The sequence below is a fragment of the Hypanus sabinus genome, chromosome 14 (assembly GCF_030144855.1).
Source record: "Hypanus sabinus isolate sHypSab1 chromosome 14, sHypSab1.hap1, whole genome shotgun sequence".
Lineage (NCBI taxonomy): Eukaryota > Metazoa > Chordata > Chondrichthyes > Myliobatiformes > Dasyatidae > Hypanus > Hypanus sabinus.
In genome coordinates, this window is record NC_082719.1 from 108,658,225 (window position 1) to 108,672,616 (window position 14,392).

At 47.0% G+C, this 14,392-nt stretch overlaps 1 protein-coding gene across 3 annotated transcripts in view; it reads right to left on the reverse strand.

The window, feature by feature from the left end:
- Positions 1 to 14,392, reverse strand: part of LOC132405061 (diacylglycerol kinase theta-like) — a 345,666-nt gene that overhangs the window by 104,203 nt on the left and 227,071 nt on the right. For all 3 annotated transcript variants that reach the window (XM_059989791.1, XM_059989792.1, XM_059989793.1), the window contains 2 exons: positions 12,565 to 12,603; positions 5,722 to 5,837 (listed from right to left, as the gene is read on the reverse strand). In XM_059989791.1, coding sequence (XP_059845774.1) covers positions 5,722 to 5,837; positions 12,565 to 12,603 — 155 coding nt within the window. The remainder of the gene's footprint in view (positions 1 to 5,721; positions 5,838 to 12,564; positions 12,604 to 14,392) is intronic.

A 14,392-nucleotide genomic window follows, 5' to 3' on the forward strand; every position in this document is an offset into this window, starting at 1 on the left:
CCACTTCTTCATTCAGCAAATTTCACCATTTGCAATTACATGCCAGGCTTCTGTAGAATCATCAGCAAATATATTTGGTGAAAGCAAAATAATCAATACAGCTGCATCCCTGAACTTTGTTAAAATTGCTCTTTGATTTCCAGTTGCAAAGACTGAAGCAAAAACACAAATATAGTGTTAGAGTGACACAGCGTGGGCGGCGTGCTCACGAGAGCAAGAGAGTGCCATGCGAGTGGCGATACTGAGGGAGGGTCACACTGTGGGAGGGGTGGTACCGAGAAAGGGTCGCTCTGTGGGAGGGGTGGTACTGAGGGAGAGTCACACTGTGAGAGGGGTAATACTGAGGGAGGGTCACACTATGGGAGGGGTGGTACTGAAAGAGGATCACACCGTGGGAGCGGCAGTACTGAGGGAGGGTCACGCAGTGGGAGGTGTGATACTGAGGGAGAGTCACACTGTGGGAGGGTGATACTGAGGGAGAGTCACACTGGGAGGGGTTGGTACTGAGGGAGGGTCACTGTGGGAGGGGTGATACTGAGGGAGTGTCACACTGTGGAAGGGGTAATACTGAGGGAGTGTCACACTGTGGGAGGGGTGATACTGAGAGAGAGTCACACTGTGGGAGGGGTTGGTACTGAGGGACGGTCACTGTGGGAGGGGTGATACTGAGGGAGTGTCACACTGTGGGTGGGGTGGTATTGAGGGAGTGACATTGTGGGAGGGAAGAACTGAGGGAGGGTCACACTGTGGGTGGGGTGGTACTGAGGGAGTGTCATTGTGGGAGGGAAGAACTGAGGGAGAGTCACACTGTGGGAGGGGTGGTACCGAGGGAGGGACTGTGGGAGGGGAGATACTGAGGGAGGGTCACACTGTGGGTGGGGTCATACTGAGGGAGGGTCACACAGTGGGAGGGGTGATACTGAGGGAGTGTCACACTGTGGAAGGGGTAATACTGAGGGAGTGTCACACTGTGGGAGGGGTGATACTGAGAGAGAGTCACACTGTGGGAGGGGTTGGTACTGAGGGACGGTCACTGTGGGAGGGGTGATACTGAGGGAGTGTCACACTGTGGGTGGGGTGGTATTGAGGGAGTGACATTGTGGGAGGGAAGAACTGAGGGAGGGTCACACTGTGGGTGGGGTGGTACTGAGGGAGTGTCATTGTGGGAGGGAAGAACTGAGGGAGAGTCACACTGTGGGAGGGGTGGTACCGAGGGAGGGACTGTGGGAGGGGAGATACTGAGGGAGGGTCACACTGTGGGTGGGGTCATACTGAGGGAGGGTCACACAGTGGGAGGGGTGATACTGAGGGAGTGTCACACTGTGGGTGGGGTGGTATTGAGGGAGTGTCATTGTGGGAGGGAAGAACTGAGGGAGGTTCACACTGTGGGAGGGGTGGTATTGAGGGAGTGTCATTGTGGGAGGGAAGAACTGAGGGAGGTTCACACTGTGGGAGGGGTGATACTGAGGGAGAGTCACACTGTGGGAGGGGTTGGTACTGAGGGACGGTCACTGTGGGAGGGGTGATACTGAGGGAGTGTCACACTGTGGGAGGAGTGATACAGAGAGAGTCACACTGTGGGAGGGGTGATACTGAGGGAGTGTCACACTGCGGGTGGGGTGGTATTGAAGGAGTGTCATTTGTGGGAGGGAAGAACTGAGGGAGGGTCACACTGTGGGAGGGGTCATACTGAGGGTCACTGTGGGAGGGGTGATACTGAGGGAGGGTCACACTGTGGGAGGGGTGATACTGAGGGAGTGTCACACTGTGGGAGGGGTGATACTGAGAGAGAGTCACACTGTGGGAGGGGTTGGTACTGAGGGACGGTCACTGTGGGAGGGGTGATACTGAGGGAGTGTCACACTGTGGGTGGGGTGGTATTGAGGGAGTGTCATTGTGGGAGGGAAGAACTGAGGGAGGGTCACACTGTGGGTGGGGTGGTACTGAGGGAGTGTCATTGTGGGAGGGAAGAACTGAGGGAGAGTCACACTGTGGGAGGGGTGATACTGAGGGAGGGTCACACTGTGGGTGGGGTCATACTGAGGGAGGGTCACACAGTGGGAGGGGTGATACTGAGGGAGTGTCACACTGTGGGTGGGGTGGTATTGAGGGAGTGTCATTGTGGGAGGGAAGAACTGAGGGAGGTTCACACTGTGGGAGGGGTGGTATTGAGAGAGTGTCATTGTGGGAGGGAAGAACTGAGGGAGGTTCACACTGTGGGAGGGGTGATACTGAGGGAGAGTCACACTGTGGGAGGGGTTGGTACTGAGGGACGGTCACTGTGGGAGGGGTGATACTGAGGGAGAGTCACACTGTGGGAGGGGTTGGTACTGAGGGACGGTCACTGTGGGAGGGGTGATACTGAGGGAGAGTCACACTGTGGGAGGGGTGATACAGAGAGAGTCACACTGTGGGAGGGGTGATACTGAGGGAGTGTCACACTGTGGGAGGGGTGATACTGAGGGAGTGTCACACTGCGGGTGGGGTGGTATTGAGGGAGTGTCATTTGTGGGAGGGAAGAACTGAGGGAGGGTCACACTGTGGGAGGGGTCATACTGAGGGAGGGTCACTGTGGGAAGGGTGATACTGAGGGAGGGTCACACTGTGGGAGGGGTGATACTGAGGGAGGGTCACTGTGGGAGAGGTGATACTGAGGGAGGGTCACACTGTGGGAGGGGTGATACAGAGAGAGTCACACTGTGGGAGGGGTTGGTACTGAGGGAGGGTCACACTGTGGGAGGGGTGATACTGAGGGAGTGTCACACTGTGAGAGGGGTGATACTGAGGGAGAGTCACACTGTGGGAGTGGTTGGTACTGAGGGACGGTCTGTGGGAGGGGTGATACTGAGGGAGAGTCACACTGTGGGAGGGGTGATACTGAGGGAGTGTCACACTGTGGGTGGGGTTTTATTGAGGGAGTGTCATTTGTGGGAGGGAAGAACTGAGGGAGGGTCACACTGTTGGAGGGGTCATACTGAGGTAGGGTCACTGTGGGAAGGGTGATACTGAGGGAGGGTCACTGTGGGAGGGGTGATACTGAGGGTCACACTGTGGGAGGGGTGATACAGAGAGTCACACTGTGGGAGGGGTTGGTACTGAGGGAGGGTCACACTGTGGGAGGGGTGATACTGAGGGAGTGTCACACTGTGAGAGGGGTGATACTGAGGGAGAGTCACACTGTGGGAGGGGTTGGTACTGAGGGACGGTCTGTGGGAGGGGTGATACTGAGGGAGAGTCACACTGTGGGAGGGGTGATACTGAGGGAGTGTCACACTGTGGGAGGGGTGATACTGAGGGAGTGTCACACTGTGGGTGGGGTGGTATTGAGGGAGTGTCATTTGTGGGAGGGAAGAACTGAGGGAGGGTCACACTGTGGGAGGGGTCATACTGAGGGAGGGTCACTGTGGGAGGGGTGATACTGAGGGAGGGTCACACTGTGGGAGGGGTTGGTACTGAGGGAGGGTCACACTGTGGGAGGGGTGATACAGAGAGTGTCACACTGTGGGAGGGGTTGGTACTGAGGGAGGGTCACACTGTGGGAGGGGTGATACTGAGGGAGTGTCACACTGTGGGAGGGGTGATACTGAGGGAGTGTCACACTGTGGGAGGGGTGATACTGAGGGAGTGTCACACTGCGGGTGGGGTGGTATTGAGGGTGTGTCATTTGTGGGAGGGAAGAACTGAGGGAGGGTCACACTGTGGGAGGGGTCATACTGAGGGAGGGTCACTGTGGGAGGGGTGATACCGAGGGAGGGTCACACTGTGGGAGGGGTGATACTGAGGGAGGGTCACAGTGGGAGAGGTGATACTGAGGGAGGGTTACTGTGGGAGGGGTGATACAGAGAGAGTCACACTGTGGGAGGGGTTGGTACTGAGGGAGGGTCACACTGTGGGAGGGGTGATACTGAGGGAGTGTCACACTGTGAGAGGGGTGATACTGAGGGAGAGTCACACTGTGGTAGGGGTTGGTACTGAGGGACGGTCTGTGGGAGGGGTGATACTGAGGGAGAGTCACACTGTGGGAGGGGTGATACTGAGGGAGTGTCACACTGTGGGTGGGGTGGTATTGAGGGAGTGTCATTTGTGGGAGGGAAGAACTGAGGGAGGGTCACACTGTGGGAGGGGTGATACTGAGGGAGGGTCACACTGTGGGTGGGGTTGGTACTGAGGGAGGGTCACACTGTGGAAGGGGTGATACTGAGGGAGTGTCACACTGTGGGAGGGTTGATACTGAGGGAGTGTCACACTGTGGGAGGGGTGATACTGAGGGAGTGTCACACTGTGGGTGGGGTGGTATTGAGGGAGTGTCATTGTGGGAGCGAAGAACTGAGGGAGGGTGATACTGAGGGAGGATCACACAGTGAGTGGGGTGGTACTGAGGGAGTGTCACTGTGGGAGGGAAGAACTGAGGGAAGGTCACACTGCGGGAGGTGTTGGTACTGAGGGAGGGTCACACTGTGGGAGGGGGTGATACTGAGGGAGGGTCACACTGTGAGAGGAGCAGTACTGAGGATCACACTATGGAAGGGGTGGAACTGCAGGAGGATAGTAAGAAAACTTTGGCATTGCAGTAAGCCTGAACAGTAATCCTGGAAGATTGATCTAAGTGTCTCCAATGTATTGTTCAAATCAGCATTGATATTACTGTTGGCTGAATTGTCACTGCAGCAGTTGAAAGTCACTGCCAACTCCCTATCTTATCTCTGTGTCAACACTGTGCCAGTCCGTGATTTGTCACTGACACCTCACTGAATTGGCACTGTGGCACCTCCCTGTTTCTCACTGTGCCTTCTCATTGATTTCCCGTGGTACCACCTGCCTGCTTCGTCTCTGTGCCAACTCCCTGATTTGTCATTGAGACTTCTCCCTGATTTTTCACTGAGCCACCTCCCTAATTTGACACTATGTCTCCCTGAATTGTTACCACGGTGTCTCCCTAAACTGCTACCATGACATCTCACTGGATTATTACCATGATGTCTCGCTAGATTGTTACCGTGACATCTCCCTGGATTGTTACCGTGACGTCTCCCTGAATTGTTACTGTGATGTCATCCTGAATTGTTACTGAGACGTCTCCCTGAATTGTTACTGAGACATCTCATAGAAACATAGAAATCTACAGCACAATACAGACCCTTTAGCTTACAGTGCTGTGCTGAACATGTACAGTACTTACTTTAGAAATTACCTAGGATTACCCATAGCCCTCTAGTTTTTTAAACTCCATGTACCTATCCAGGAGTCTCTTAAAAGACCTTATTGTATCCGCTTCACCATCATCTAAATCATTGACATACGGCATAAAAAGAAGCAGTCCCAACACTGACCCCTACAGAACACCACTAGTCACTGGCAGTCAGCCAGAAAATGATCCTTTTATTCCCAAATGTTTGTCACTGTGTCACCCCCCGATGTGTCACTGAGCCACCTTCCTGCCCTTCAGCCATTTTAGACTCTAATACCATAAAACATGGGAGCAGAAATAGACCACTCAGCCTATCAAGTCTGCTTGCCATTCCATCATGGCTGATTTATTATCTCTCCCATCCACATTCTCCTGCCTTTTTTCTGTAATCTGACACGTTCTGGCAACTCAAATACCCATCAACTTCCGCTTTAAATGTACTTAACGACTTGGCTTGACAGTTGTTACTGGCAATGTATTACACAGATTCATTTCCCTCTGGCTCTTTTATAACATGGTTCTGCAATATTTACCTGAATGTCAGGGATTATAACTGCAGAGAGCTGTTTGCTATTGATGGTAGTGTCTTTAACAAGCATATATATCCTCTCTGCTTCAGTAAAGCATGACAGCTCCAGAGCAACGGCACCTGAAACATAGGAGGAGCTACAGTCAGGACCAATCTAATACTGGTGAAACACAGCCAGCCCTGGGCACGTAGATCATAAAATATTACCATCAAGTGTATGGGTAACACAGCAGTACCCAAACAAAAAAAAACAAAATGTGACACAGACATTTACAACAAACCCAGTCAACATGGCCTCTTCATGAAAGGCAGAGATTAAGGCTCAGCCTTTACCTCACTGTCACAGTGGTCTATTTATGAAAGGACAGAATTGGGCTCTGCCCTTATGCCCCATCAATGTGGCCTCTTCTTGAAACAACAGAGAATTTAGATTTAAATTTCACATCCATCCCACAACGTGAGGGAATAAAAATCTTTGTGTTATGACTCTGTCACAATCTACAGATGTGAATTTAAAAGTCTAATGGCTTGTAGAAAAAAAACTGTCACATAGCCGGTTGGTCCTGGCTTTAATGGTGTGATACCATTTGCCAGAAGGAGGCAGCTGAAACAGTTTATGGTTGGGGTGACCGATGTCCCCGATGATCTTCCAGGCCTTCTTTCTGCACCTGCTGCTGTAACTGTCCCCAATGGAAGAAAGTTCACATTCACAGATGTACTGGGCTGTCTGTACTGCTCTCTGCAGTTCCTGTACCAGGCAGTGATGCAGCCAGTCAGGATGCTCTCAACCGTGCCCATGTAGAAGGTCTTGAGGATTTGGGGGCCTATGCCAAACTTCTTCAATCACAGTAAGGTACAACACAGAAACAGTGTCTTCGACCCATCTCTTCCATACTGAAACCATTTAAACTGCCTACTCCCATTGACTTGTACCAGGACCATAACCCCCCATTCCACTACTGTCCATTACCTACAGGAACTTCCATTAAACGTTGAAATCAAGCTCACATGCACCACTTGTGTTTGCAGCTCAATCCACACTCTCATGACCCTGAGTGAAGAAGTTTCCCCTCATGTTCCCCTTAAACTTTTCAGCTTTCACTCTTAACACATGATCTCTGGTTGCAGTCCCACTGAACCTCAGTGGATGAACCCTGCTTGCATTTGCCCTATCTATACCCTTCATAAATTTTGTAACCTATATCACATCTTTGCTAAATCTTCTACTTTCTAAAAAAAAGTCCTAACCTGTTCAATCTTTCTTTATAACTCAAGTATTCCAGACCCAGCAAAATCCTTGTAAATTTTCTCTGTACTCTTTCAACCTTATTTACATCTTTCCTGTAGGTAAGTGACCAAAACTGTGCAAAATGTCAAATTAGGCCTCAACAATGTCTTATACAACTTCAATGTAACATCTCATCTCCTGTACTTAATACACTAATTTATGAAGGCCAATGTGCCAAAAGCTTTCTTTACAACCCTATATACCTGTGAAGTCATTTTCAACAAATTATATACTGGTATTCCCAGATTGCTTTGTTCTACCACACTCTTCATTGCCCTACCGTTCACTGTGTAAGACCTACACTCATTGGTCCTACTGAAGTGCAAAACTTCGCACTTGTCTGCACTAAATTCCATCTGCCATTTTTCAGCCCATTTTTCTAGCAGATGCAGGTCCCCCTGCAAGCCATGATAACCATCCTCATTGTCCACTACACCCCCAACCTTGGTGTCATCCACACATTTGCTGATCTAGTTAACCACATTATCATCCAGACTAATGATATAGAAGACAAACAACAAAGGTCACAGGCCTCCAGTCAGAGAGGCAACCCTCTACTAACACTCTCTGGCTTCTCCCACCAAGTCAATGTCTTATCCAATTTACTAACTCATTTTAAATGCCAAGTAACTGAAACTTCTTGACCAACCTCCCATGCAGGACCTTGCTAAAGTCCATGTAGACAACATTCACTGACTTGCCTTCATCCACTTTCCTAGTAACTTCCTCAAAAGTCTACAATTTTGTTATGCATGGCTTACCACGCACGAAGCCATGCAGACTATTCTCAACTAGTCCATGTCTATCCAAATACCTATATAACTGGTCTCTTAGAACACCTTCTAATAATTTCCCCACAACTGAGTCAGACTCTCTGGTCTCTAATTTCCTGGTTTCTGTTTAGAGTCTTTTTTAAAGAGTAGAACACCAATGGCTATCCTCTAATCCTCTGGTACCTCTCCTGTCAATAAGGATATTTTAATATCTCTGCTAGGGGCCTGGCAATTTCTTCACTTACTACCCCAAGGGTCCAAGAGAACACTTTGTCAGGCACTGAGGATATATTCACCTATTGCCACAAGGTAGCAAACACCTCCTCCTCTGTCACTTTGCCTCACTTCTATAGACTTGTATCTATCTCCTGAGTAAATACAGATGCAAAGAATGCATTTAAGATTCCCCCATTTGTTTTGACTCCTTACATGGATTACCATTCTAGTCTTCCAGAGGCCCGATTTTGTCCCTTGCAATCCTTTTGCTCTTAATTTATCTGTAGAATCCCCTATGATTCTCCTTCACTTTGTTTGCTAGAGCAACTTCATGCCTTCTTTTAGCCTTCCTGATTTCTTTCTTAAGCATTCTCTTGCATTTCTTATACTCCATAAGCACCTAATTTGTTCCTGCTTGCCTATATCTGCCATGAACTTTCTTTTTTCTCTCAACATCTCTTGAAAACCAAGATTTCCTAAACTTATTATCTTTACCTTTTATTCTGACAGGCACATACAAGCTTTGTACTCGCAAACTCTGTTTTGAAGGCCTCCAACATACCAAGTGCACCTTTACCAGAAAACAGTCTACCCCAATCCACACTGCCAGATCATTTCTGTTATAATCAAAATTGGCCTTTCTCCAATTTAGAATCTCAACCTGTGGGCCAGACCTATCTTTCTGTATATTTACTTTGAAACTAAAGGCAATGTGGTCACTGAATGTAAAGTGTTCCATTAGTGTAGCCATGCCTTTTTTATTTCTCAGTTCCACCCATAGTTGAATTCTCCAGTCTGTCCTGATGGAGCACTTCCATGATATTCTCCCTGAGTAGTAATGCCATCCCTCCCACTCTGTCATGCCAAAAACAACAGAACCTCAGAATATTGAGCTGTCAGTCCTGCACCTCCTGCAACAAAATCACACTAATGGCTACAACATCACAATTCCAGGTGTTGCCGTGCTCTGAGCTCATCTGCCTTTCCTACGATACTTCTTGCATTGAAATACATGCAGCTCAGGACACGAAACACACCATGCTCTACCTTTTGATTCCTGACTTTGTCTGAGGTCTTTCCAACATCTGCCTCTGCAACTTCTCCACTAACTGTTTTGGCACTCTGGCTCCCATCCCCCGTAACTCTAGTTTAAATCCCACCATGCAGCATTAACAAACCTCCCCCAAGGAAATTAGTCCCCCTCCAGTTCAGGTGCAAACCATCCCTTCTGTACAGGTCCCACCTTCCCTGGAAGAGAGCCCAATGATCCAAAGGTCTATTGCCCCTCCTCCTACACCAACTCCTTAGCCACATTAACTGTGTAATCTTCCTAGTTCTGACCTTACTAGTATGTGGCATGGGTAGCAATCCTGAGAGCACAACCCTGGAGGTCCTGCCCTTTAACTTAGCACCCAACTCCCTATGCAGAATCTCATCACTCATCCTACCCTGTCATTGGTGCCTACATCGACCATGACCTCTGGCTGTTCACCCTCACACTTATGAATGGTGAGGACTTAATCAGAGATATCTCGAAGCCTGCACCCTTGGAGGCAACATTCCATCTGAGAATCTTATTTTGCACACAGAGCCTCCTGTCCATTCCCTTAACTAACAAATCCCCCATTACCACAGTGCGTCTCTTTTTTCCCTGCTCTTCTGAGTCAGAGCTAGAGATCTGACCACTGCGAGTTTCCTCTGTTAGGTCTTCTTCCATCATCACCCCCCGCAAGAGTATCCAAAGTGGGATACCTGTTATGAGGAGGATGGTCAGAAGGGTACTCAGCCTTTCCCATCCCGTCAACGGGGTCTCTTCATGAAAGGACAGGGAATAGGGTTTGCTCTTAACTTCCTATCAACATGGTCATTACTCACTTACATTCTGTGGATGCTACAAATCCAGAGCAACACACACACACAAAATGCTCAAGGAACCTCATTCCCTAAAATTTAAGAGAATAAGGGGAGATTTGATAGAGGTATACAAAATTATGAGGGGCATAGATAGGGTAAGTGCAAGCAGGTTTTTTCCACTGAGTTTGGGTGAGACTAGAACCAGAGGTCATGGGTTAAGGATGATAGGTGAACTGTTTCATGAGGGCTACTCTCTCTATACCCATGACTGCGTGGCTAGGCGTAGCTGAAATAACATATAAATTTGCTGACGATACAAACATTGTTGGTAGAATCTCAGGTGGTGATGAGAGGGTGTACAGGAGTGAGATATGCCAACTAGTGGACTGGTGTGGCAGCAATAACCTGGCACATAACGTCAATAAGACGAAAGAGCTGACTGTGGACTCCAGGAAGGGTAGGATGAAGGAACAGATACCAATCCTCATAGAGGGATCATAAGTGGTGAGAGTGAGCAGTTTCAAGTTCCTGGATGTCAAGATCTCTGAGGATCTAACTTGGTCCCAACATATCAATGCAGTTATAAAGAAGGCAGGACAACAGCTATACTTCATTAGGAGTTTGAAGAGATTTGGCATATCAACAAATACACTCAAAAACTTCTATAGATGTACTGTGGAGAGCATTCTGACAGGCTGCATCATTGTCTGGAACGGAGGGGCTACTGCACAGATCCGAAAGAAGCTGCAGAGGATTGTAAATTTAGTCAGTTTCATCTTGGGTACCAGCCTATAAGTTACCCAGGATATTTTCAAGGAGTGGTGTTTCAGAAAGACAGCCATTATTAAGGACCTCCAGCACCCAGGGCATGCCCTTTTCTCACTGTTACCATCAGGTAGGAGGTACAGAAGTCTGAAGGCACACACTCAGCGATTCAGGAACAACTTCTTCCCCTCTGCCATCCGATTCCTAAATGGACATTTAATCCTTGAACACTACCTCACTTTTTTAATACATATTATTTCTGTTTTTGCATGATTTTTAAAAATCTATTCAATAAACTTACGTTGTAATTTAGTTATTTATTATCATCGTCTTCTGTTTTTATCTTCTATATTATGTATTGCATTGAACCGCTGCTGCTAAATTAACAGATTTCACTTCTCATACCGGTGATAATAAACTTGATTCTGAACTTGAAGACCACAGTGCGTTATTGGAGGATCAGAGGCAGAGAGGGGCAGCAGCTTTAAATTTCTCGGTGTTATTATTTTGGAGGACCTGTCCTGGGCCCAGGACATAAGCACAATGGCGATGAAACCACAGTAGTGCCTTTACTTCCATAGGAGCTTCCTAAGATTCAGCATGAGATCTAACACTTTGACATATATATATTGGCTGTGGCTGCATCACAACCTGGTATGGAAACACCAATGCCCTTAAATGGTAAATTCTACAAAAAGTAGTCAATATGACCCATTACATCATGGCTAAAACCCTCCCTGCCATTGAGCACACCTACATGGAGGGCTGGCACAAGAAAGCAGTTGTACTGGCATCAACAGACTTGTAGAATATGTGAAGGAGTAACCTGCATACTCCAAAGGACCGTGGTCTCCTCAGAAAGTAGAGGCAACTCTTGTCCTTCCTTTACCCCGCCTCTGTGTTGAGCTCTGCTCAAGTCTAGCATCTAGGTGCATCCCCTGGTACGTGAGGGTCCTCACCACATCCACGTCCTCACCATCAATATACCAGAGCAGTGCAGGCTCCATCTTCCTAATGTCCATCACCATCTCCTTTGTCTTACTGATGTTGAGCTGCAGATGATTCAGCTTGTACCATTCAACCAGGGGCCCTGTATTCATCCTCCAATCCTCCCTTTATACACCTAACTATTGCTGAGTCATCAGAGAATTTCTACAGATGATATGACTCAGTGTTGTATCTAAAGACTGAGGTAGACAAGGGAAACAGGAAGGGAGCCCATACGGTCCCCTTTGGGGCCCCACTGCTGCTTATAGCCATGTCTGACACACAGCTCTGAAGCTGCAGAAACTGTGGTCTGTCAATCGGGTAGGAATGGATGTTTGTCAGTCTTTGTCTGTTTATGTACAGTTTTCCATAAATTTTATTGTACTTCTTTTATTCTGTAAATGTCTGCAAGAAAATAAATCTCAAGGTAGTATACATTTGCATATATGTACTTCAAAAATAAAAGTTAAAAGAGAACATTGGTGGGGGGTTCTTCTTCACACAGAGAGTGGTGGGAGTGTGGAATGAGCTGACAGTTGAAGTGGTAAATGCAGGGTCACTTTTAACATTAAGAAAAACTTGGACGGGTACATGGATGAGAGGGGTATGGAGGGATAAGGTCCAGGTGCAGGTCAGTGGGACTAGGCAGAAAAATGGTTTGGCACAGCCAAGAAGGGCCAAAAGGCCTGTTTCTGTGCCGTAATGTTCTAACGTTCTATGGTTCTAATACATTTACTTTGAGCTGCGAATTGCGGGGGTTGTGTGAATAGAAACACACTGCCGAGATATAGGTAGGAAGTGATGTAAGAATCAGCACCTGGTGAACCTGATGTGAAGCATGGAATTTCTGAATGGTAAAAATGTTTAATGTGGAACTGTTGCAACCAATACTGAGAGCTTGAATTGAATTCAATATTTAAATTTTATTTAAATAGCGTGCTTTTAAGAGAAAACACTAACTTACCTTGATCTGCGTAAACATAACTTATTGACACCACATTTCCTGGTGAAATAAACAGATTGACTTTAATTAACTTTGGATATAGATTCATAACAAATACCTTGGAAAACAGATTACACAATACTACAATAAAACATTTGTGGCAGGGTTTAAATACTTAAGGTGCAATTAAATAAAAACTGGAAATATAGGCTAAAATCTTGCTTGTCACATTAAAAATGTAATTATTTAAGAATTGCCTTTACAAAATTTTGTAACTGTTCAGGTATAATGAGGCACCTGGATGCCATCTGGTGCAAAGGACACCATCAGTGCTTTAGGAGGGAATAATTTCACCCTCTGGAGTAACTACACAAAATACAACCAGTAAGTGATGGGACTAATTTCTCCCTTAGCTTCCCTTTCGTCCAACAAACTCGTTCAGCAGAATGGGCTCAGCGATCCTGTGCAAAATCATAAGAGAAGCAGAATGAGGAAGCAGCTTCCCGGGGTCATCGCTGTAAATCTCAACCAGCTCCTTCAGTTCAGCTTCTGTAAACCACAAATTTCATCATTCAGTTCACCTAGAAAGTTCTGGCTTGTGCATTCCCATGCAAATCACAAACTTTACAGGCACTTTCAGTGAGGAATGCCGGAATACTACACAGAACAAATTTCTGCCTCACAACACACGGAATAATTGAAGCAGAAGGTGTAGACACATGAAGGGGCTGTTGGAACTTGTGTGGCGGGTAAGGAAATCAATCAGGATAGGCAGGACAATAAAAGGGTATTATTGAGGAAGGGGGCATGAATGGGGAATTAAGAATTGCCTCAAGATGGCTTTTGTGATGAGGAGTCTATGCAAGAAAATAAAGGTAGAAAATATTTTCCCACTATGTGGGCAAATAAGTGATGTATAGTCAATTAATTAAAACAACAAGCTGAGAGTGAAAAGGCACCTTGGTTAATTCTCACACTGTATTGTTTTTAAAGGCATAGTCATAGAGCAATACAGCAAAGAATCAGGCCCTTCAGCTCATCTAGTCCATGCCAAACTTTTATTCTGCCTAGTCCCATCGCCTGCACTGGGATCATCGCCTTCCACACCTCTCCCATCCATGTACCTATCCAAGCTGCTCTTAAATTTTGAAACTGAACCTGCATCCACCACTTCTGCTGGCAGCTTCTTCCACATTCCCACCACCCCTTTAAGTTCCCCTTAAACATTTCACCTTTCACCCTAAACCTTTGACCTCTAGTTCTAGTCTCACCCAATCTCAGTGGGAAAAGTCTGCTTGCATTTACCCCTTATACCCCTTCACCCCTTATATCAAATCTCTCCTCATTCTTCTATGCACTAGGGAATAATGTTCTAAGTTGTTCAATCTTTCCCAATAACTCAGCTCCTCAAGTCCTAGAAACATCCTAGTAAATTTTCTTTATATTCTTTCAGTTTTATTGATATAATTCCTGTAGGAAGGTCACCAGAACTGCACACAATACTCCAAATTAGGCCTTAACAATGTCTTATACAATTTAAACATAGCATTCCAACTCCTGTACTCAACACTCTGATTTATGAAGGCCTATGTGCCAAAAGCTTTTTTTATGGCCCTATCGAACTGTGACGCAACTTTCAAGGAACTATAGATCTGTATTCCCAGAACCCACTAGTCTACCGCACTCCTCAGTACCTCAGAGTCCCTGCATCTAGCAACTAGAACTGATATGTTGGGTTGATAGGTTGGGATGTCTTGCCCACCCAAACCTCGATCTGTGTGACTTCTGCACCCCTTGCAATCAGCCATTGGCAAGAAGAAACAGATCATACACTGCATACAATTATAAA